Source organism: Meriones unguiculatus, chromosome 6 (assembly GCF_030254825.1).
Source record: "Meriones unguiculatus strain TT.TT164.6M chromosome 6, Bangor_MerUng_6.1, whole genome shotgun sequence".
Taxonomy (NCBI): Eukaryota; Metazoa; Chordata; class Mammalia; order Rodentia; family Muridae; genus Meriones; species Meriones unguiculatus.
In genome coordinates, this window is record NC_083354.1 from 45849575 (window position 1) to 45873427 (window position 23853).

At 43.0% G+C, this 23853-nt stretch overlaps 1 protein-coding gene across 1 annotated transcript in view; it reads left to right on the forward strand.

Annotated features, from left to right (window-relative positions):
• Nek11 (NIMA related kinase 11) overlaps positions 1-23853 on the forward strand; it is a 221161-nt gene that overhangs the window by 145481 nt on the left and 51827 nt on the right. Inside the window, exon 14 of the mRNA XM_060385386.1 lies at positions 17127-17187. Within this exon, the coding sequence (XP_060241369.1) occupies positions 17127-17187 (61 nt within the window). The remainder of the gene's footprint in view (positions 1-17126; positions 17188-23853) is intronic.

Consider the following 23853-nt stretch of genomic DNA (forward strand, 5'->3'; position numbering starts at 1 on the left):
CCTATAATGCATCACAGGAAGTCAGACTGCCTGTAAATGAGCCTAGTGCCACTTATATGGGCTACGGTTACCTTGTCCAAACTACTGAGCTTCTTCACTGTGCTCCAGTGTCCTGATCCATAAAATGGATCCTAGTCGTAGAAGAGTAGACGAAGGACCAGTTTAGAGTACTCTAAGTTATGCCCAGATCTTAGTCACACACTAACTGCTTTGTACCTTAGCCATTGTTGTGAAAGGGACCTGGTGGTCTTGTTTATCTTAATGGACTGTCTGAAGCCTTTATCGTTAAAGTAAGATGTCACAGTTGCAGTAGTTTCATTTCTTTTCTTTCTCAACGCAGGTGATAAATATAAGGGCAGGGGGTTTGCCTCTGGCTGTGCCACATGCTATGTGGCCAATTGTGATCGAATTTAAGCCTCTTGTGGCAAGATGTTCAGGCCCTTCACGTGCATGGCATTTTGTCGCTCGGTCATGTTGTCTCATTCAGGTGAATGAACTGAGTCTCGAAAAGAGAAATAGCTCCCCTCCAGTGACACGGATAGGGAGGGGTCCAAACTGACTCAGAGGCAGAGTGGTCACGGTCTCCAGCAGTGCCATTCCTACTCCGTAGTGCCACATCAGCGTGGCACCATAGAGATGGAAGTGGGGGTTGTAAGAGTGTAGTCTATGACAGAAACAGACAACCACCAATCTAGTACGAGGTTCTGTTTCTCCAGAGGTGGTGGGTGTGTGGCTCTGCCAGGCACCCTCCGATTCTTGTGGGAACCTTGTATCAACAATGCACAACTGCACTTCTGAGCTTGGTGCTGGTACCCCAGCCACTGTTCACTTTGCCAAGTGCATGAAGCTTGCAGCCATCTCGGTAGCCAAGGGCCCTTTTTCTTCCTGGCTGTGCTCCCCCCCTCCCCAGCATGTTAAAGTAGCAACACACCACGGGCTCTCTGCATAACCAGATCCAAGCTGATTCCCCTTTTCCTATTTTTGATGGGAGAAGTGCATTCTGGAAGAAAGCCAGCCACAGGCTTCATCGTGATTTATTGCTGGGTTCTTTGAGCCAACCCTGCTGCTCTTTGAGCAGCGTTGCCTCCAAAGCAGTTTTCCGAAACGCCTAATTACTGTTGTTTCTCTACTGTGCTAAGCAAAGCATCAATAACGCCTGCCTCACAAGCCATTCTGCTGCTGATGGCCCCTCTGTGAAGTCTGTGGTCACCAAATTGGAACCATCCTCGTAGATCTCAGGAGAGTGGGGTTTACAGCTGTCATCACAACAGGTTCTCTACAGCAGCTGTGGGACCTGCAGCCAAGGACTAGTCCCTGTGCTCTCACAGATAGGCCCAAGGGCTGCAGGCTGACAGAGGGTGTCATTAATTCTGCTTGTCCCTAACTGCCTGGACCATCGTTCCTTCTCCAAGACTATTAAAGGACAACAATAAAAACACACTAGATGTACAATAATAACCTGGCCCACTGCTCTCTCAGGAAAGGCTCCGTGTAACGAAGGCTTTCACGGAAGCCTCCTTTAAAAGGCTCCCCAGGACCTGCGTGCTCTCTCTTCCTGAGGCGAGGAGCTGTAGAGGCCCATGTTTCCCCCTCATATGGAAGTTCCCTCGTCTTTTGGGGTTTGACATTCTCCCAGCACACCATGGCACCAGGGAAAGCAGATGTGCTCTAGTGCTCAGATACAGGATGGTAAGGCCTGGGCTTCCTCTGAGGACACTGGGGCCAGGCTGTCCTGAGGGTTGCTATTACAGGCTTCTGCTCTAGGGAGAGCCCAACGGCTTAATCAGTTCATATGTATTACAGCGGTTACAGCTAACGTTCCTGAAATCTTCCTTTTGTGGTCAGTATTTTATATTCTTGGGCTAATGCAGGAAAGATGGTAGAGAAGGGCAGGACAAGAAATGGAAGGGAGATGCCTGTGGAGTAGATGGGAAGAGCCTCAGATTATGGAACATCTCTGAGGGAAGAAGAGATGAAAAAAAGGAAAGAAGGGAGGGAAGGAAGGAAGGGAAGCATGGATTGATTGTACAGTTTTGGGAAAGTCTTGGCCAGTCTTGTAGGGCATATGAAGCAAAGGCTGCTGTTGGCAAGGTTGCAAAAGGTTCCTGTATTGGGCACCAGTGGCCAGGCCCTAGCATCCCTTCTGAGCCCTCCTTGGCTGAAAGCTCCTGGTTAGAGCTCCATGTCATTTGACCCCTGTGATGAATCCTGATCTTTCTGTAACTGGGGTATAAGCTCACTGAGCCAGGCCACAGGTGAATTCTTTCATTCTTGTAACAACCTTTTGATGTGAGAACTGCATCAGACTAAGATTCAGAAGGCTAGATATTAGTAACAGAGTAGACAAAAGTAAGGATGGGAGAGAGAGAAGGAGCTGAGTTAAAGACAATTTAGGCAAGTCTCCTTCAGATTTCAATGAAAAAAATTAGCACCCTGGAATGAGAACAGGCTGTGACTATAAATCTAGGTTTCTCCGCTCCCTTTCAGTTCCCAAGAGTCTCCCGGATTGTCAGTCTCTTGCTGGCTTAACTACTGCCCTAGGCCAGAGTGTTCAAATAGCCCCCAGTGCATGTCAATCATTTTTCTTGGTGCAGTGGAGGGTGTTTATTTTTTACTATGTGCTGCACTTAATACCCAGGTCCTTGAAGGATGAGGCAATTGTGATATTCCAGCTTTTCATACAAGGAAACAGGTTTGATGGGTGACAGCTAAGATGCCCTACTGCAAGGAGGCTCTGTTTCCACAGGCTATCCTCTGCACAACAACGGCCATCCCTGGTCTCCCACTCATGGTGGAGGAAATGACAGGGAATAGAAGGGAAGAGCAGAAGGGCAAGCAAGACCTGCTGTATTAGACAGAATTACTGAGCTATATACAAGGCAAACCTTATGTCAATTCTAGGGGAAATGCAGAATGGTGAAAAGGAAATACAGCCCAACTCTCTCCTGCCGAGGGATTATCGTCTATTACGCTATTTTAAGTGGAAGATGCTAGAACTTTCGATCATCAATGGTGACACTGCTTTATTGTCTATTTTAAAAACATGCCAATAATGACCTAATTTAGTCAGCTGCATATGCAGGAGGCAACACATTTTGCCCTGCCTTGACCTTAGAATTCATCATCGTTTCTAGGAAGTTGCCTGTCCTGCTACTATGGTGGTTGGGCTGTTTCTTCCCCAGTAACCTCACCAGTGAGTCACAAGGTCTGAGCAGCCACTCCTGCAGGGTGACTAGCCTTGATCGCCTGAGTAAGGGTTGCTCAAAGGAGTGACGCTGATGCCCTGGTTTCCACTCTTGCCCCATTCTAGCCTCGTTGCCTCGATTCTTCTCCTCCCCCATCCCATGTTTCTCATCAGGCATGAGGTACAGCTCAGTGGTGGCCACTCTGTGATCCTGACTTCACTGTGGGAAGCTGCTCCTGGAACTGGGGGAAGGGGAAGGAGATGGCTGGAGAAGTCAGTAACTGAGAAGAAAAGGAGATGCTTAGGACCCAAAGACAGCACCAACATGTATGAACATGGATAGTGATGTAATGACTTCAGGCCACGGTTCAAACACAGGGCCAAACTGCTGCTTGCCCTGTGGGTTTTAAATGAGAAGTCAGCTAGAACTGGAATTGACACTGTCCATGTGCCACAAATAAGTGGGCACCACGAGACCTTCCCATTGGGATTTGGAAAGTCAGTCTTCCTCATTTTGTCCCAGTAACAGATCAGCCCCTCATTTCCCTCATACCCACTGGCATCAAGGATCACCGAGTATGACAACATGCTAGGGGTCTCCCAGAGATGGAGCCATCCTGGAAGCTATTTCTGCTTTATGTGTAGACCTACAGATATGAGCCTGATAGGGTTGTCCAACAGCATACAGCAAAGGCGTCCGCACATCCCTTCCCACTCACTCAGAGCACCCTCCAGCCACTGGAATATATCAGACAGAAGACACTTGTGGAACTGTGAAGTTGTGTGTGTGTGTGTGTGTGTGTGTGTGTGTGTGTGTGTGCAGCTACGAGCTACAAACCTCCTCTGGATGGATATGCCTTTGGGAGTCGGCATAGCCCACCAGCCAGGAGTGAATCGGATGCTGCATGTAGACAGATGGTTGAGTTTTCACTGCCTCCAGGTAAAGGATCAGTGAGCACAGTAACCCTGCAGGGGGCTCTTGAGAGTGTCTAAAGATAGATTCCCAACCTCGAAGGGACTGTCGGTGTCTGCCCACACAACCCTCATCCGAAACTAAATTCTTCTGGCAGCTGGGTTCTGTTCATTCATTCACTCAAATATCCCCCCATTTAGTTGGCACAAGGCACAAGATTGTGTATAGTTACCATTTTACAGAAAGCAATGCCTAAACCTCTCCCTTCTTCACACATATATTCAACTTCAACAAGAAATATGATAACTTTTTATTTACCTAATTTTCAAAGTAAAGCCTTTTCCTTAGCCTACAAATGAGTTTTCCTTTAATTCATTCAGCAAGAGGAGGGAGATCTTTAGGGGACATGGAAGAGGGGAGGCAGAAGATCCTTGACTAATATGCCCACCTTCATTTGTTGTGTCTTCTTTATCTTAATCTACGTACTGGCTATATTAGGCAGGTACAGATCAACCTTTTGGTCCTGGGTTCTCCTACAAGTGGTTTCATACTGCTTTGTTCTACAATGGGTGTGACAGGGCCTCTTTTCCTTTGTTGGTTCACCCTTTTCACTGAGGTTCAGTTGTAGCTCAATGGATCAACCATGAACAGAGGCTCTTGGGTGAACAACAGTCTCTCAGAAAGCACACTGCCTTGGAAAGGCGTGTCTTCAGTTACCTTTCTCTATCCCACCAGTTTGAGCAGAAAACTGAGCAGTATCTCTTCTGGATGTTGCAATGCTGATTACATACTCAGCAAACATTTTGAGTAGTTTTAACAAACACACGTTATAGTCCGTGTATACCAGGTAAGGGCCCACAGGCTTTATAAATAGGGGAATGGAGGTATGAGTACATTGAATGATCTGCTCAAACACAAGACTGAAAATGGCAAGGTGGGATTTAAGCTCAAGCAAGCTGTCTTCTGTGGGTTTTTTTTTCCACACCCTTTATTCCCCCTAACACTAGATAGAAAACAAAGAAGGATAGAGAGGGGAGAGAGATCCCTGATGTAATTTCTTTCCCAACCATTCCTCCCAGTTCCCAGCCCAGCCCCTTTAAATGTTTCTCCCAACCTTTCCCCCCTCAGTTTCCCAACAGTCTGATTAACCAGTCTCTTCTCCCAGGTTTCCCAGATACTAGCAGCACCAAACTACTGGTAGCTCCAACTGTTGTGGTCCTTCTGGCTAGCTCCACCTCCCCTGGCTCACCTGTCTCCTACCAATGTCTTCTGTACCAGCTGCCTCCCCTTCCCACTGTACTCAACCCCCATTCTCAGCCTCTGCTGGATTTTTTATATCCAATACTGAAGGTCATAGGGTCAAGCAGTATTAACAGGCTAAGAATTCCTTTATTATCTTTTAAATCACTCTGTATTTTTAATTTAATGTATTCTTTGGAATTTCCATACATGCATACAAGGGATCAGAAATACACCCTCCCTCATTTCATCCTCTAAGTCTTTCTATGTCATTTATCACATTGTACTCCTTCATGCCCTCTTTTAAATTTTATCACTGAATTATAGTTTTATTTTTTATTTTATTTTATTTTTTAAATTCATTTTACATCCTGATTGTGGCCCCATCCCTCCTTGCCTCCCAGTCCCATCCTCCCTCTCCCCTTACCTATTCCTCAGAAAAGAGGAGCCCTCCCTTCCCATCCACCCCAGCTCATCAAGTCTCATCAGGACCAGTTGACTACCAGCTGGGAATCCTTTAAAGGGCCAGGAACACAAGATAAACCACAGTACAGGCTTCAATTTCAGCTTCGTGCCAACGGTCACCTTTTCCTTATGGTTTGGAAGAAAACTAATTCATTCTATACAGTCTAGCTCTCATATTTTACCTCCCAGGCGTTATTTTAAGAACAATATCCAGTTCTAGCTGGAACGTGTCAGGACATGATTTCTTGAGGAAGAAGGGACCTGAGAATGCTTGACAAGTCATGTGGTAAAAATATTTGCTCAAGCTTCGTGTGTGTATTGATGGCTGTGTGTAGCTGAAAGTGCCTAACATGCCAAGAAATCTAAAGTTACATATTCCGGGAGAAATATTGATATAGCAATATGAGTCCATGATTGTTATATCATTTCCAAACAGTGTTTTTTTTTTTCCTGTCACATCCTATATTTGACTAAAACAATGCTTGAACTATGCACAAATGGCTATATTTGGGGCTTACTTTTAAGTAGCAGGCTTATGACCATCACCTCAGCACTCAGGAGGTCTGCCTAGTGTGGTGTGGACAGCCTGGGCTACATAGTAAGACCCTGCCTCAAACAAATAAGCAAAGAGGATGAACAGAACAAAAGATGAAATGTATAATGCTCTGGAAACAACTGCTTTTGGTTTGGTGGCTACATCTTAATGTCCATGTGTGATTTTTGACATCCATATGTGAATATTCTTGGGAATCTGGCCAATCATATCTGTCAAAGGGCTATATATTCCAACAATAATGCTCAGAGAAAAATCTTATAATTAAGGATGTGAGCCTAGTCTTTAATGGCTGAGCCATCTCTCCAGCCCCAGAGAAAAATCTTTCTGGTTTAGAAACTGCTTTTTGCATCAGCAAGACTGCTTTTCAGAAATCTGAGTTCTCTAATTGTATTGATAAGAAGCCGATGAGGAAAGTAATTGATTCAGCAATACATCCTTTTTTAAATCCTCCAAAGAGAGGTTTCAAAGAGTTAGCAAAGTACTGATTCAAAGCTAGTGTTCCAATTGAACTTTTCATTTCCTGTGTGTAAAGGTTTCACAGTGCCACAGTGACTGACCCAGAAGACTTCAAGGGAAATATATTCTGTTTTATTGGATTTTGTTACTTTTTAGTCTGCCATGTGCCTCTAACATCACATTTTTACAAAGTCAAATCTTTCTAAAATTTCCTGAATAACAACAGAAACAAGTGAGACAGGCCTTGCTATCATTTAAAATATGTTATAAATTACTTAGATAGTATTTCAATATTCAGGGTGTCAATGGACATTATATAGTTACAGGCCCCCTACCATATGTAAAAACCTTATGTGTGTGTGTTTAGCAGATGCATATATGAGTATGCCGTGTGCATTTGCATGTTTGTGCATACAAGTGCAGGTGCATGTGTGCCACGGTGCCAATATGGAGGTCAGAGGTAACCTTCCCCCTCTTTTGAGACAGGACCTCTCATTGTTTGCTGCTGTGCATGGAAGGCTGGCTGGCCTGCAAGCTTCCAGGGGCTCTCTTGTCTCTGCCTCCCACATCAGTGTTGAAGTAGACTGATTACAGACACATAGTCCTATGTTCAGACTTATGTGGATTCTGGGAGTTTGAAATTAGGTTCTCACAATTGTGTGACAAAAACCTTTTCCCAGTTAGCCATCTCCCCAGCCCAACACACACAGACACACACATGCACATATGCTTGTACTTGCAAGCGCACACACACACACACACGCACACAGTATTTTAAAAGTAAAGCTTAGCAAAGGAAGGGTCATCTTGTTCTTATAGACATAAGAGAAGGTGAAATGCCTAAGTCTTGATCATTGAAAACATTTGTTAGGATCCATAATAGATTGTGAATGTAATTAGAAATGTTAAACACACATAAATTATATTTAATGAAGAAGGAATAAAATATGTGTTAATTTTATGTGTCTTCTTGACTGAACCACAGAGTACCCAGACAATTGGTCAAATAGTGTGGGTGTTTCTATAGAGGTGTTTTGGATTGACATTAGCATTTACTTGAACAGTCTGAACAATCCTGTTGCCCTCTCGAATTATGGGTGGACCTATACAATTAACTGAGAGCCTAAATAGAGTAAAGGCATCCTTCCCTTGAGTAACAAAGAATATATTTTGCCTTTAAATTAGTTTTTCTTCTGCCTGCATACTCCAACTATACAATTTAGTCTCCTGTGTCTCTATCTAATATTGCAGACTTGTCTTACAGATCTTGAGACTTATAATGATATAAACTTCTCTCTGTGTCTTTCTCTCTGGATAATACAGCTTAATAGGTCATAGAAGTCTTAGGAGTACTGATTTCTGTAGGTGTCACTTTTTAACTATTTTATTTACATTTTTAAATATGTCTTTCCTTCTTCTCCACCTCAATCCCTTCCAACACTCCAATACCAGGTAGGAGAGAAAGATTATTGGGGAGAGGGGGCAGAGGTCTCTTTAGCTACTTTCTGCTGCTTAGGGTTGTCGGGTTCCTTGGGACAGGTCCAATTCTCATTTCAGGATATCTCCAACTTCTTCTTGTCACACTGAATTAACAGCATCCAGGAGCAGCAGGAGTGGGCACCAGCATTATTATTCTTTCTCAGAGCCCCCTAACACTCTCTGGAATCTGGCATTTATTCCCTCTCCAGAGTCCTCAGAGTTAAACCATCTGCAGCTGGAAAAGAGCCCCTCTCAGAGCCTGCATGAGGCTAATACTTTGCTGCTGTGGACAACCTGAATCAGTCCCATACCCCACACCAGGGATTAAAACAAAAACATCTACATATCATAAATCAAAATGTCCATAACATTCCCCCTTTCTGTTTAAAAAAATGGCTTTTTAAAAATATGAGTGAGACTTCATTCATATTAAAAAGTTGAGGATTAACTGGGAATTCAACAAAGTTTAAATTAATTCTGTTAATATGATTGTCCATGCAAGAATTTCTCAATGTTCCCAGGACTTCCGCATGGTGGTCTAGGTGCCCAGACAGTTTCATCAAAGCATTAAGTAAATTTATCTTTCTTTTCTAGAAGAAGCTGTGGAGCTTTCAATATGCCTAGGAATATCATTCATCTCTCAGATATAGTATGCAGTATTTACAGGACAGTCTCAAACATTCTTTAAAGAAAATCCCTTAGACATTCTTTTTTGATATCTTGGTAAACTCCAGTTGTTGAGCAGGAAGTAGTGGTTTGCAGATTGAATTGATGATAAAACAATTTTTTATCTAAGGCCACAGCAAAACCTATGGCTGACACAGCAAAAGGTCCAGGTTCTGAAGGGTCGCAGGATCTATGGTAATAATGTCAAGTGCTACTACAATTGAGAACAGCAAGTCATTCTTAGAATGGACCATGAAGCAGGGAAAGTTAAGGCCAAAGAGCACAAGTTTCTTGAAGTAAGAAACTATATCTGCTACTCCAACACTACAGATAAGGTTTGCCCTGACTCCCAACAGTTGCATGGTCCGCGGTCGCTATAACCCACTGTCCCCGTAAGAGCTTAAAGTTCCCTGTAAACCTTAACATGCGAGGGCCAGCTTTTGATGACAGAGGTATCTCTAGAGGCAGAGCAAGACTTTCCAGACAGTTCACGACAACAATTGTACTAAAGGAAGCTGCACTGGGGGTGACCATGTGACATCATCTTTGTTTCTGGGGTGATTCTGGGAAATAGCCATGATAAAACACCTGTCACCCAAGAGGGGCAGGCGGAGCTGACTGTGTGCTCTGCCAATCAATCTGTTAGTTTCCATAGGTTGACAAACTTAATAAAGTACGTCTGGTAAGTTAGAGATGGAGGTGCCGTGTGTTTCGTTGATCCTTGAATTTGTGTTTGCCTTCATTTTATTGGCTTATTAAAAAAGATTTATCAATTATGTCCATGTGAACAGCTGTGAACTAATATTGATGGAATAAGCATGGCCAGAGCACCCACCCACACTGCTCGTTATAACAAAGCGCGGACTTTTTCTAAGAACGTCACTGAAAACATAAAACAAAAGTACACACCATGATGGAGCATGACCTCATCAGCAACAGAAACCTAATAACAATGAATGTTCAGAAGACCACTGAGCAGGTAACACGAAGTCAAGATCTGAAGGATTAGAAAGATGGTCACTGACACGTGTGAGACAAGTGCATTCCTCAGCTGATGACGAGGCCCTCACATGGGAGGAGCCTTGGTGTGTTAAAACAAAACAAGAACAACAACAAGAGCAAGTGGGTGGAGCACGGGGTGGAAGAAGTAGGTTGTAGAGGAAACTAGGATGAGAAAAGTATGGCAGTACTGCAGGCCTACTGTGAGGAGACGAGCCTTTTTGGGCACGTGAGAAGGTGGACAGAGGGCAAGAGTAAAGCTAAGGATGTGCTAAAGATTTCTTCTCATTGACCTAGTATTTCCATGTGACAAACATGAAGTAAAGATGTGCAGTGATCGTCGTCACACTATTACTTCCAGCACAGTAAGTACATGGTGACTTCGGCACCCAGTGATAGGGGAGTACGGATAAATATGTGTGACGTCATCTTACCATGCAGATTGGTTCAGCTATTCAAATTTCTAACAGCACAGGATAAAACCCAAACAAAAGTCGTGTTTCTATGGATACACACATATGTCATTAGAGTATATTTGAAACATCTGAAATAATAAGCACATGTAAGAAAACACTGAACACCTAAAGGACAGTGCTATATAAAAAAGATGTGAGGGATTTGGGGTAACGTATGTTTTCTTTGATAATTTTCTACATTTTCCAGATTTGTTAAAATGGAAGCATTGTCCAGATGCCATAGGTTTTCCCATGGCAGCTAGCAGGAACTGAGAGTCACCATGTGTATTGTGGGGTCTGATTGGACCCACTGCAAAGAGCCATCTGACTCAGTGACATTTGTTTCTGAAAAAGAAAATCTGTGCATTTGATTTTGAATTTGGATCCATGGGGCAGTTTTTTGGAACTGACCCTTGGGGTGGTCTTCATGCTTCGAAGGCACTTCCTGTTTATGGAGAGATTGATGGCGCTGGAGATGTAGGCTTGAAGAGCATATAAGTTCATTTAAAAAGGAGTCACTTTTGCTATTTCTAGGGCATTAGAAAAATCTGTCTACCAAGCACTTGGCCAACATGACAAAAGGCTAGTGGCAGTATAACTTGTCATCTGTGGAGATGCAGTTTTTCTCTTGGGTCACTTACATCCTCCAAAATTCACAAAATTGTGAAACAGTAAGGAAATGGAAACGTCTTCATCAGCAGCCGATCTCCACATTGCATGAGCCTGACAGATGTTTTCTGTCACCAGGTCTCTCTGCTTGTGTGCCCACAGGGCACAGAACACAAGGAAATACCCACAGGAAGCCTTGGCATTCACTTCTGTGCACTTCTCCCAGAACTAGTCATGTTCAAATACATGATGATTTCTAGAATTGTAGGAATGAGCTGTTTTCCTTTCCATAATTCTAATTTATTACAAAAATGTATGTGCTGATTTCGTGTATTGTCTCTTTTTCAAAATAAAGCAAGTTTGATTTAACTACACAAAGTATGCTTGGCATCTGTTGTGAGACTTTTGTTCTTGAGGGGGACTAGGCAATGTCAGCCCCCTCCTTCTAAAGTCCCAGTGACAAACCAAAGTTTGGTTCCACCAAATCTATCCCTAGGGAACCGTTGGGTTTATTGGGCGTGCTTACAGAGCATGGGTGAGGACTCATTTGGGGCAGGAGCATGGGTATCCCTAAAGCATCCATAATCGAAGGACAGCACCCAGCAGAGACGATGACTTTCTCATGGCTGCATAAATAAAGCCCCTTTCCCCTAGTCATCCCCAGGCTATACACTCCAGCTCTGCCTCAAGACCCCCAAGCCACAATCAGTCAGAGCAGAACTGTGTACAGCTGTTTGGGAGAAGGGGTTTTTGTGCCCGTTAGCTTTTTGTTACACTGATACAAACGAGAGTTATCTGGAAAGAGGGGAACTTAACTGAGAAAGTGCCTCCACAAGACGTCCTGTAGTCAAGTCTGTGGGACTGTTATTATTATTGTTGTTGTTGTTGTTATTGATGTGGGGTTGCTCAGTGATTCCCCTTGGCAGGTAGTCTAGGGTGCTATAATAGAGCAAGCTGAGCAGGCCATGGGGAGCAAGCCAATAAGCAGAGTTTGTAAGTGGGTCTGGTTCAGTTCCTGTCCTGGCTTCAGTGGTGGCCTATAAATCATTAGCAGAAACAACCCTTTTTCTCTCTAAGTTGCTTTTGGTCATTGTGTTTATAACAGCAACAGAAACTGAGCTGGGACAGTTTACTCTGGTGAGGATCCCCTGACCTTCCCCACTCCTGAGAGGGAGATGTCAACAGTAGAGCAATCCAGCTGTGAGGACAGGTGAACTCATAAAGATGGTTGTCACCGACCAGCAGTGACACCTGAATAACACCTAAGAGAGGGCTGGGAGACAGAGAGAGAGACAGGCAACACAGAGAAGGACACCAAGTATACATGCAGATCCAGGTGTCGATTTAATGGACGTCAGGTTAACACTTAAGTAGGCAAAAAAGTACAAGCAGTTTCTCACGTAGCAACTTTACTTGGTCAAAACATAGGAGAGCTCACTCAAGGTTACACAGAGCCTGCTGTCTGGTTACTATGGTTGCACAGAGTTTCTCAGAGTCAGAGCAGTCTGCTGTAGGACCACCAAGATCAGTTTATGAAAAACTGGACTTTGGAAAATAGCCAAAGCCAAGAGGCCAAATTCTACTGCTCAGATGCCATTAACTCCAAATTTGCCATTAACTCCGAAAAGGCTGCCACAGATGGTGGTATTTGACTTGGAGGACAGTGCTGTATTTTACTGATCCTCAAATTACTTAAGATTTGGCCAGCAGGGAAAAATAAAATCAACTATGTATGTCCAACTATAGATAATAGGTAAAAAATCAATTGAATGGATGATTGGTTGGTTGGTTGATTGACTGACTGATTGATTGATTGGCTTCAACCAGGACAGATTTTGTTCCCTATGAAGTTTGGCAGTGTCTTGTGCTGTTGTGGATCTTCACAACTTCTGCTGGGGAGGCATTGTGACAAAGTCCTAGTGACATTTATTGGTTTGGGGCCACAAGTGCTGCTGAACATCATACAGTGTATTAGAACTTTCTGGTCCCAAATAACAATAGTGCTAAGGTTGAGAGACGCCACTGCGAACACAATGATGGGAGAATGATAAAGTTCACACAAGAAAACATTGACACTGGGAGGAAGGATACACAGATGTTGTCATGAAACTCTTCTGTAAGTGAAATACAGACAATGGCCGCTGAGAGAGAGGAGGAATTGGTTGCTTAGCATGCTAATGATCCTTCCTGTGTGAAATAGCAACAAAAATTGGTGGATTAAAACAATGACTTACTCTTTTTCAAGATTGTGTGTGTGTGTCTGTGTACATGTGCTTGTGGAGGCTGGATGTTGACACTTTCTGCCGCGTTTTTTTTGAGACAGTCTCTTCCTGTTAGAAGTTCAGTTAGATTAGATGGATGGATGGCAGCCCCAGCTATCCTCTTGCTTCTGCCTCCCCAGTGTTGAGATTACAGGTGACTGTTTACCTGGTTTTTCTATGAGGATACTGGGTCTCCAAACTCAGGTCCTTATAATTATATAGCAACCACTGTACCAACGGAGCTACCTTTCCAGATGGATTTTGCGGCTCTTCTGTGCTAACAGAACAGTGAGCACATGAATAGTTCTGCTCCATCGGCTAGCGTTCAGTGGGAGCTTAGCTTGTCCAAAATAGTGTGACTTATACTCTCTGCTGTTGGTTATAGCTGCTGAGGCCATGGTTTCCTCTGATGACTTCTTATGCTCTGGATCCCTTCGCCGTGCAATCTCTCCAACAGGAGAGCATGGTTGTTGGCTTCTATGAAGTAAAAACTGAAGGTAGTATGGTTTCGTATGGTCTAGTCCTAAGTCATCCATCACCGTTTCTATCATTTGCTGTGGGGAGAAGCAAGTGACTAGACCAATTCATATCTAGAAACAGGGAGAGAGCTCCCTCCCACCTGGTGATGGGAGGAATGGTGTAGGAACACGGGGATGGACTCGCGTCACCATGTTTATAAAATAACCTATTACCCACACTTCCCACCTTTAGTCAGAAGAACAGGGGTAGAGTGGGGAGGCTCCCTGGCTATCAACCGATTCAGGCTGTGGTCTGTGTGTTCGGTTCTTCCTCAGATATAATCACCAAAGAGATGGTTTTAGGTATTAACCTTGGGGGTTGAATATATCATGAGGGTTATCTCATGACATAAGCCCTCGTTAATTGGTTATGGCCTTATAAAGTAGACCAAATGAAAGTGCTCTCCCTTCATGTGAACCCAGAAGGAGTCTGAGAACCAGGAAATGGGACCACTCTAGGTTCCAAATCCACCAAGGCCATGATTTTGAATTTCCTGGTCTCCAAATCCATGACTTTTCATTTTCTTTTTTTGAAGTATTGCAGGTGAACCATGAAAATCCCTAATTTCACACGATGCAAAAACTAAGAACTGTGGGTGTGGAGAGATGGTTCAGTGGTTAAGAGCACTAGCTGCTCTTCTAGAGGACCCAAACCCAGCACCACAAAACTCCAGTCTAGGGATCCAATGCCCTCTTCTGGCCTCTGCAGGCACCAGGCATACACACAGTACACAGACTGAAGGCAAAACACTCGTACACATTTAAAACAAATAAGCTAAGGACTGGGAAGTCAAGCCCCTGGCTGGGGCCAGGGTACCTGGTAGAGGAGCCAGGCCTCGAACCTGTACTCCCTTGGTTGGTGTTACCAGCAGCCTATGCAGATGGTGCCTCCTCTAATGGAGGATGCCTCTCTAGAGAGTCTATGACTTGACGTTGTCCTTTAAGAGCACAGAAGAAAGGGTTTTCTCTGATTTCAATGTCTGGTACCTACGTTCCTATTCCTGGGCCAGTCACTGAGGATCTTTGTTTGGTATCCAACTTCACTGACCAGCATTAAGCACGCAAGCTCACCCTTATCTTTACCTTTTCTATTTCTGTTGCCTATTCTGAGCAAGAGATGCTGCTGCATTTTACAACACACTTGAAACGTAGCTGCCCACACTCCAGAGAACATTATAAAATAAAATCCAATGTGCCTATGGAATGTGATAGAGTGGCCCACTACACTCATGGCTTTTCCTAAAACCCACAGACAATTCTACAGTGTGAAATGTTTGCTTGACTTGAAATGGAGCAGGCGATCCATAAATGATTAATCCCCTTCAATGTAGCCACGAACCTGAGAATAATTAAGAGAGTCCATTTCCCCAGATCGTTAGGATGGTATTTTGGATTATTTGCAGCCTGCTAGGTGGAGAACAGTTATTTATTTTTGCATCAAAGACAATATTTGTTATCTGGCATGGGTCTGAAATCCCCCAACTGTCATGGGAGATAGCTGGCCTTCCTTGAGGACTGAGGTCAATGAGGAGGATAATTATTTGATTTATGACAGCTTGAAGGTCACAGATTTCCAAAGATGTAGAAAAATACCTTGTCTTTATTTCTACTACATTATTGATTAATAAAATCTTGGTTTTTATTTTATAGCATTTAGTATATTTGAAAATTAAAATAATATTTGATTATTATGGAAAATTCGGAAAGCACAAAACAAGATGAACTCAGAGTTCTCATGCACTTGCCTTTTTGTTGAAACCACTTGTAAGGACTAGGGATGGTCTTAGTGTAGAGCACTTGCCTCTTAACCCCAAAACCAAACACACTAAGACCTACCGTTAACGGAGTCTGCATCTGCCCTTCCCATCAGAGAGAAAGATCAGGAAATCTACAGACTAGTATACATACATTTATACAGATGCAGAGATGTAGGTGTATATAGAAATACTGATGGCTTTCTTTAAAAATTATAGCCACATCCAAGCAGGGGGTCTAGGTCCTCTCCATGCATGGCCCTCCATTGGTGCACCAGTCTCTGCAGGACCCCCAGGAATCAGATCTTTTATGTTTGTTGGTCTCCCTGTGGGGTTCCTGTTCCCTCCATTTCCCTCTATCTGCACCCCTCCCTTTCTCCATAAAACTCCCTGTGCTCTGCCTAATGTTTGACCCTGAGTCTCAGCATTTGCTTTGATCCCTGTTGGGTGAGTCCTTTCAGAGGACCCTCTATAGTAGACTCCCATCTTGTTTCCTTTCTTCCACTGCTCTGGTGTCTATCCTGTTTTCCATTCTGAATGAGATTTAAGCATCCTCCCTAGAATCCTCCTTAGTGTTTAGCTTCTTTAGGTCTGTCGAGGGCTGTCCTATATTATACGGCTAATATCCACTTATTAGTGAGTGTATACCATGCTTGTCTTTCTGCTTCTGGGTTACCTCACTCGGGATGGTCTTTTATAGCTCCATCCTCTTGCCTGCAAATTTCATGATTTCCTTGTTTTTAATAGCTGAATAGTATTCCATTGTGTAGATGTACCACAATTTCTGTATCCATTTCTCCGTTGAGGGACATCTAGGTTGTTTCCAGATTCTGGCTATTACAAATAAAGCTGCTATGAACATAGTTGGGCAAATATCCTCATTGAATGACAGGGCATCTTTGGGGTATATGCCCAGGAGTGGTATAGCTGGATCTTGATGTGGTGCTATTCCCAATTTTCTGAGAAAGTGCCAGATTGATTTCCAAAGTGGTTGTACTCCCAGTGATGGAAGTTTGCACTCCCAGTGATGGAAGAGGGTTTTCCTTTCTCCACATCCTCTCCAGCATGTGTTGTCACTTGAGTTTTTGATCTTTGCCATTCTGATAGGTGTAAGATAGAATCTCAGAGTTGTTTTGATTTGCATTTCCTGAAGCTCAGTCTCCATGTGAGTCTCTGAGTGAGGGGAGCAGGGGCTGCCTCTATCATGAACTCAGTTGATTGCTCTCTAATCACTCACCCCTGATGATGTAGCCTTGCCAGGCCACAGAGGAAGAGGATCCAGGCAGTCCTGATAAGACTTAACAAGCTATGGGCAGATGGCAATAGTGGAGAACTCCCCCTTTCAGTGGACTAGGGGAAGGGATGAGGGGAAGAGAAAGGGAGAGTGGGACTGGGCAAGTTGAGGGAGGGGGCTTCCATCGAGATATATAATGAATAAATCGTGAAGAAAAAAAAATTGGAAAAGAATACAGCCACATTGTAAAATAATGCTGCAAACAATTCTATGTATACGTCATGCCTAAATGCAGCACAAACATGTTTCTGTCCTCAACCATTCTCCTCTCTCTACAGGACAGTGATATTGAAGCCCTGGTTGGGTGTTTGGAAAATGTCCTGTGTTACACCTCCCTAGGTAAGTCAGCTTCTTCGGAGCCCAAACTGTAATGATCTTTGCTGTTTCTATTAGACTATCCAAGACGTGAAAAGTTTTGGAGGAGCCTCACAGAGATCATGATCAAATTCTGCATTTTACAGAGGAAGAGTGGGAGGAGGAGGCTTAGGCCAACAGGGATTAAAGGGTCCGACACAACAGCTAGAAAACTCGAGGTAGAAGCCTTATTATTATTATTACCAGTGACTTCCAGGCTTCAAGGATGAAGTAAATGAAGGTGGTAGTCCTTTTTGACTACCTTGTTGGCAGTGTTTAATAGATTTAGAGTCCCTGGGAAAGGAATCTCCCTGTCCAACTGGTCCCACCAAAGCCGATTGCATTCAGTGAAGCTGAAAGGACTGTCACTCTGAAGGTCAGGCAGTTATTGGAAGAGATTCGGTCTGAAAAACAAAGCCCAAAGTGTCTTTAGCATTGTCAGTCTCGATAAATGGGATTGCTGTGCTTCAAGGATAAAACCCAATTTTTTTTTGGCTTCTTCTATTTTTTTTTTAATCCAGAAGCCCAGCTGTGATAACTTTCAGCATTAGACAATAGATTTTTCACACAGAGTTCTTAAAGACCCTAGATGAAAATGACTGAGGTTTTTTTTTTTCTTTTAAATTTTGAGTGACTGTTTCAGAAATTTTAATTATAAAAACAAAAGCAATCTTTTCAAAAGAGATGGCTAGACTATATGGATCAACGATGGCTTTTTTCTGTGGAGGAAACAGTCATCACTACTTGTCAGGAGCGTTCTGTGTGATGCACAGCCTTTTGCTAGCGATTGCCATACCTCCGTGCGCAGAGCCATCATTTCAACATGGCTCTTTGACCTTTCCCTCCTGGCCATCACCCTGCAATCTGATTTCCTGCATATCAGCAATACTCACTCATGGGGACGGTTCAGAGGACTAGGACGGCTTCTTTCAGCCAAGGCACTTTTCCTTTCTATATATCAGTTTGATGAGAAATCTTCAAAGCAGGCTGCTCAGGCAGGTTTTGGGAAAGCGGGGTGCATTGAGCAGCGTGGCTCAGAGGATGCATTTCTCCTCTGTGTTTTTCCTGAGACCCACACTGTGCCTGGTGAAGAAGAGGCCCCTAGCAAGCATTTTAAATCATTTTAGGAACAATCCGATGCAAACCAGGTACAACCAAAATAGTTCCACTCTTATCTGTTTTACAAATTAGATTGTCTACCTAAAATTGTGTCTTGAAAAAGATAGACTTCTCACCAAAAACAAGTGACCTAGATTGTGTAGGTCCCTTCTAGGTTGTATAATTTTATAGAAACAAATGTGGATCTCTGCCCAGATCCTTGCTAATGTCAAGAGGTAAAGCTGACATAGGCCTGCAGGAGAAAAAGTGTGAGAAAGGTCCAGGGGAATTCCAGAAGTTAGAAAGCATAGATGCATGGTGACTGACTGGGAAAACCAGGACCTCTAAAAGCTAAGTCCCTAAGTTTGTCTGTGGGAGGGAGGGGGTACATATTTAGTGTGGAGAAGCAAGCCAGCTGGTCCCACAGAACCCTAGAAAGGCTCAGGATTTTAGCCTCGGTTGTTCTGAGAGCAGGATGCAGGTGGAGAGGATTGGTTGACGGTGTGAGTAAGGAACAACGGACTCCAGCTCCCTCTCTCCCTAACTAACATCACCATGAAACCCCTTCCCACAGTCAGACGCTAGATTCTATTGGGGGGGGGAGCATTAAGTGACAGGGCTCTGGGCTTAGGGACACCAAAGACATGCATCACTTACCCACATCACTGAGGTGATGAGGACAGAAAGAAAGGAGAGGCTCAATGTTGATTGATTAAAAAACCCCGTAGGCCACTTCAGTTACCAGCTCCTTCCAGCTCCTGGAAGAGCAGTGTGGATCCATTGAGAGTACATTGCTCTGAGAACATTTAACAAATTACGGTTCCTGTGGTGATATTCCCCACAACAGAATGGCTAAGAGCAGACTTGCCGGTTGATAATACCAGATTTACAGAAAGAGTTTAACAAGGCTTGTGATGTTTAACACCTAAATGTGAGCACATAGCCGAATGGAGCCATTACATATGAGGAATGCTAACAAACAGGAGCAAAGTCAAGACAGAGATGCCCAAAAGCCTCAGGAAGCAAACAATGCAAGGAAGATAGGAAAATTGCCCCATTACTAAATTCTTAAAAGTTGTTAGGGAACAGAATGGTGGATCAATGGAACCGAATAAAGACCCAGAAATAAACCCACACACCTATGTATACTTGATTTTTTACAAAGAAGCCAAAACCATTCAATGGAAAAAAGACAGCATCTTCAACAAATGGTGCTGGTACAACTGGATGTCTATATGCAGAAAAAAAATGAAAATAGATCCACATTTAAACCCTGCACAAAACTAAAGTCCAAGTGGATCAAAGACCTCAACATAAAACCAGACACATTAAATTGGTTAGAAGAAAAAGTGGGGAAGACCCTAGAACTCATTGGCACAGGAGACTACTTCCTGAACAGAACACCAACAGCACAGTCTCTAAGAGCAACAATCAACAAATGGGACCTCATGAAACTGAAAAGCTTCTGTAAAGCAAAAGACACTGTTGTCAAAACAAAATGACAGCCTTCAGACTGGGAAAGGATCTTCACCAACCCTACATCTGACAGAGGGCTAATATCCAGTATATATAAAGAACTCAAGAAGTTAAAAAGCAACAAATCAAGTAATCCAATTAAAAAAATGGGGTACAGAGCTAAACAGAGAACTCTCTGTAGAGTATTGTAGAATGGCAGAAAAAACACTTAAAGAAATGCTCAACGTCCTTAGCCATCAGGGAAATGCAAGTCAAAACGACCCTGAGATTTCACCTTACACCCATCAGAATGGCCAAGATGAAAAACTCAAGCGACAACACATGCTGGAGAGGTTGTGGAGAAAGGGAAACCCTCCTCCACTGCTGGTGGAAATGCAAACTTGTACAACCACTTTGGAAATCAATCTGGTGCTAGCTCAGACAATTAGGAATAGTGCTTCCTCAAGATCCAGCTATAGCACTCCTAGGCATATATCCAAAAGATGCTCAAGTACACAATAAGGACATTTGCTCAACCATGTTGTGGCAGCTTTATTTGTAATAGCCAGAACCTGGAAACAACCCAGATGTCCCTCAGTGGAGGAATGGATATAGAAATTGTGGTACACCTACACAATGGAATACTACTCAGCAAATAAAAACAAGGAAATCATGAAATTTGCAGGCAAATGGTGGGAACTAGAAAAGATCATTCTGAGTGAGGTATCCCAGAAGCAGAAAGACACACATGACATATACTCACTTATAAGTGGTTACTAGACCTATAAGATAGGATAAACATACTAAAATCTGTACACCTAAAGAAGCTAAACAAGAAGGAGGACCCAGGGTAAGAAGATCAATCCTTACTTAGACAAATAGGATGGACATTGGAAGTAGGAGAAAATGGGAAGCAGGATAGGAGCCTACCATAGAGGGCCACTGAAAGACTCTACATAGCAGTGTATCAAAGCAGATGCTGAGACTCATAACCAAACTTTGGGCAGGGAGTCATATGAAAGAAGAGAGAGTTAGTAAGACCTGTAGAGAACAGGAGCTCCACAAGGACTAAATATATCTGGGCACAGGGGCTTGTCTGAGACTGATTCTCCAACCAGGGATTGGAGAATAATCCAATCATGCATGGATATAACCTAGAACCCCTGCTTGAACGTATCCCATGACAGCTCAGTCTCCAAGTGGCTTCCCTAGTAAGGGGAATAGGGACTGTCTTTGGCATGAACTCTATGGCTAGCTCCTTGACCTCCCCAGCCTCCAGTGGGAGGAGCAACTTAGCTAGGCCACAGAGGAGGACATTGCAGCCAGTCCTGGTAAGACCTGATAAGATAGGGTCAGATGGAAGGGGAGGAGGACCTCCCCTATAAGTGGACTTAGAGAAGGGCAAGGAGGAAATGAGGGAGGAAGGGTGGGATTGAGAGGGAATGAATGAGGGGGCTACAGCTGGGACACAAAGTAAATAAACTGTAATTAATATAAAAAATAAAAAACTATATAAAAAAGTTTTAGGGAATCTTACAGAAACAAACTAAAAGGAATATCCATAAAATAATAAAAAGCTATTAAAATTATAATTCAAAAGTAGGAAGGGAAATTCAGTAGAATTAAAAAGTTTCCAGAATAAAATAAACAATAAGAAAAAAAACCAATCTAGGTGATTTAAAATCTAATTAAAGAAAGTTTGGGAAGAACAGAAAAGGAGAATAAGACAGATCATGTATAAAATATCAAGAAAAATAATGCTTTCTTATCTTTACAATAATACCAGAGCCTAGAAGATAATAAAACTTGAACCTAGAACTTTTCTTATCTTCACAACCACTACTCAAATATGTATTTTAAAAGAATCTATCCAAACTACCACCATCAAGCATGAGAGAGTATCAGAGCCACTTTCCAACATACAACTTCAAAAAGTATGTCTCAAAAAATTTATGTCTCCTAACTTTTCTTAGGAAACTCCTAGAAATTATGCTATATGAAAACATAGCAGTTGAGATGGGCACAGTGACTCACACCTGTAATCCCAGTACTTAGGGAAGCAGAGTCAGGCCTATCTCTGTGAGTTCAAGGCCAGCCTGGTCTACAGAGCAAGTTCAGGATAGCCAAGGCTACATAGAGAAACCCTGTCAAGAAGGAGTAAGATAGGGATTCAGGTGATGTGGTTTCAACTCAAAAGATGGCAGGGTTTCAGAGAATGATAGCAAAGGAAGGTCTCTGGATGGCAATTTAGCAACAGGAGAACAGTCCATTCAAACTGGGCTCGGCCAGACTGCCTCAAGGCTGAATGTGCATATCCCAAAGAGACATGGAACTAATGAAAACCACTGAGTATGGCTCTTACGGAAGTTTGGGAAATGGATTAGAATTCCTTTGGAAAGTTTAGGGATGGATCAGAGAGAAACAACCAGGAAATAAAGCAATATAAAACCACCAAGACAATTAACTCCTGGGGGGGGGGCTTAAAAAAGGAAATGTAATCTATGCATATTGTGTTATGACATTTATTTGGTCATAATTATTTAAAGATTTGATCATTTTAAAAAGTTGTGGTATTGCTGTACTGGCAAGGTGGAGGAAGCAGAGGAGAGGGCAGGACAAAGAGAAACAGAGACAGGAAAGAAAAACAAAATCCAGATTCCCCATGCAGAGTAGAAGGCTCATAGACAGTGTAAAATAGGAAACTAAAAATAGTTGTATAAACACGTGGTATAGAAAAAAGAAATCAAAGAAGAAAAGTAAAGGTGTTGAATGTAGTTGATTTGAGGGGTGGAGCTTACAGGTCAGTTAGGAAACTTTTCCTTTTTTTTCAGATTGTTAATTTTGACTTTTAAAAGTACTACATACATGAATTCATATAAGTTGACTTTTAAAATGTTTAATTGAGTATATGGATGCTTGGCCTGCCTGTCTGTCTGTGTACTGTGTGTGTGGCTGGTGCCCAGGGAGCCTAGATCACCTGGAGCTAGAGTTACAGATGGTTGTGAGCAGCCATGTGTGTGCCAGGGATCAAATCCGGGTCCTCTGCAAAAGCAGCCAGTGCTCTAAACCACTGAGCCATCTCGCTAGCCTTATGTCACTTTTTAAAAAATAAGTATTGGAACAAACATGAGCATGTAGGTTTCTTTTAATGTGCTGACTGCATTTCCTTTGGATATACACCCAGAGGTGAAATAGCTGGACCAGAACCATTTTTAGGTTTTGGTGGTACTTTCATACTGTTCCTCATAACAACTATAGTAATTTACATAAATATGTACAGTTAAATTCATTACCATCATCATCATCATCATCATCATCATCAAAGCATTGGAAAGTAGAGACCAATTCTGTTTCTTTACTCTAGTGAACCTCTTTAAGCCTTGAATAAGACATTTGGACACTTTGATAACTAAGATTATAGCAAACTTAAATGTTTGTTTGTTTGTTTGTTTGTTTGAGACAAGGTCACTCTCTGTAGCCTTGGTCGTCCTGGAACTTGCTATGTAAATCAGGCAAGCCTCAAACTCACAGAGATCCCCTAAACCTCTTTCAAAAGCTACATTGTCAAAGAGAAGTTATGTTATACTATGAAGTTGTGAGAGGCCATTTCCAAATTCTTTAATCGCAAGATTGGATGAGTTCACCAGAGCTGGTGTACTTGAGTTAGAGTGCCCTGGCATCTGCAGAGCATTGCAGAGCTGGCCACACAACACTGGTGAAGTGCTTGCTGCCCCAAACTGCTTTTCCCACTTTTCATCCTTGTGTGGTTGTGAGTGTGTGTTAGCTCATGGTGTGTGCGGTTGTGCGTGTGTGTTAGCTGTGTGTATGTGTGTGTGTGTGTGTGTGTGTGTGTGTGTGTGTTAGTTTATGGTGTGAGTTTATGTGAGTGTGATGAAACCCTGACCAACAACACCCTGGGGAGGAAAGCAGTAGTTTGGGTTACATGTTCTGATCACAGCTACCATGGAGAAAAGCCAGGCAGGAACTCAGGCGGGAACAGGCAGAAACGTGGAGAAAAGCTATTTCCTGGCCACTTTCCAAGTTCATCTTCAGCTGCCTTTCATTTTTTTAATGAAAAGGTAATTAAAATGTAAATAC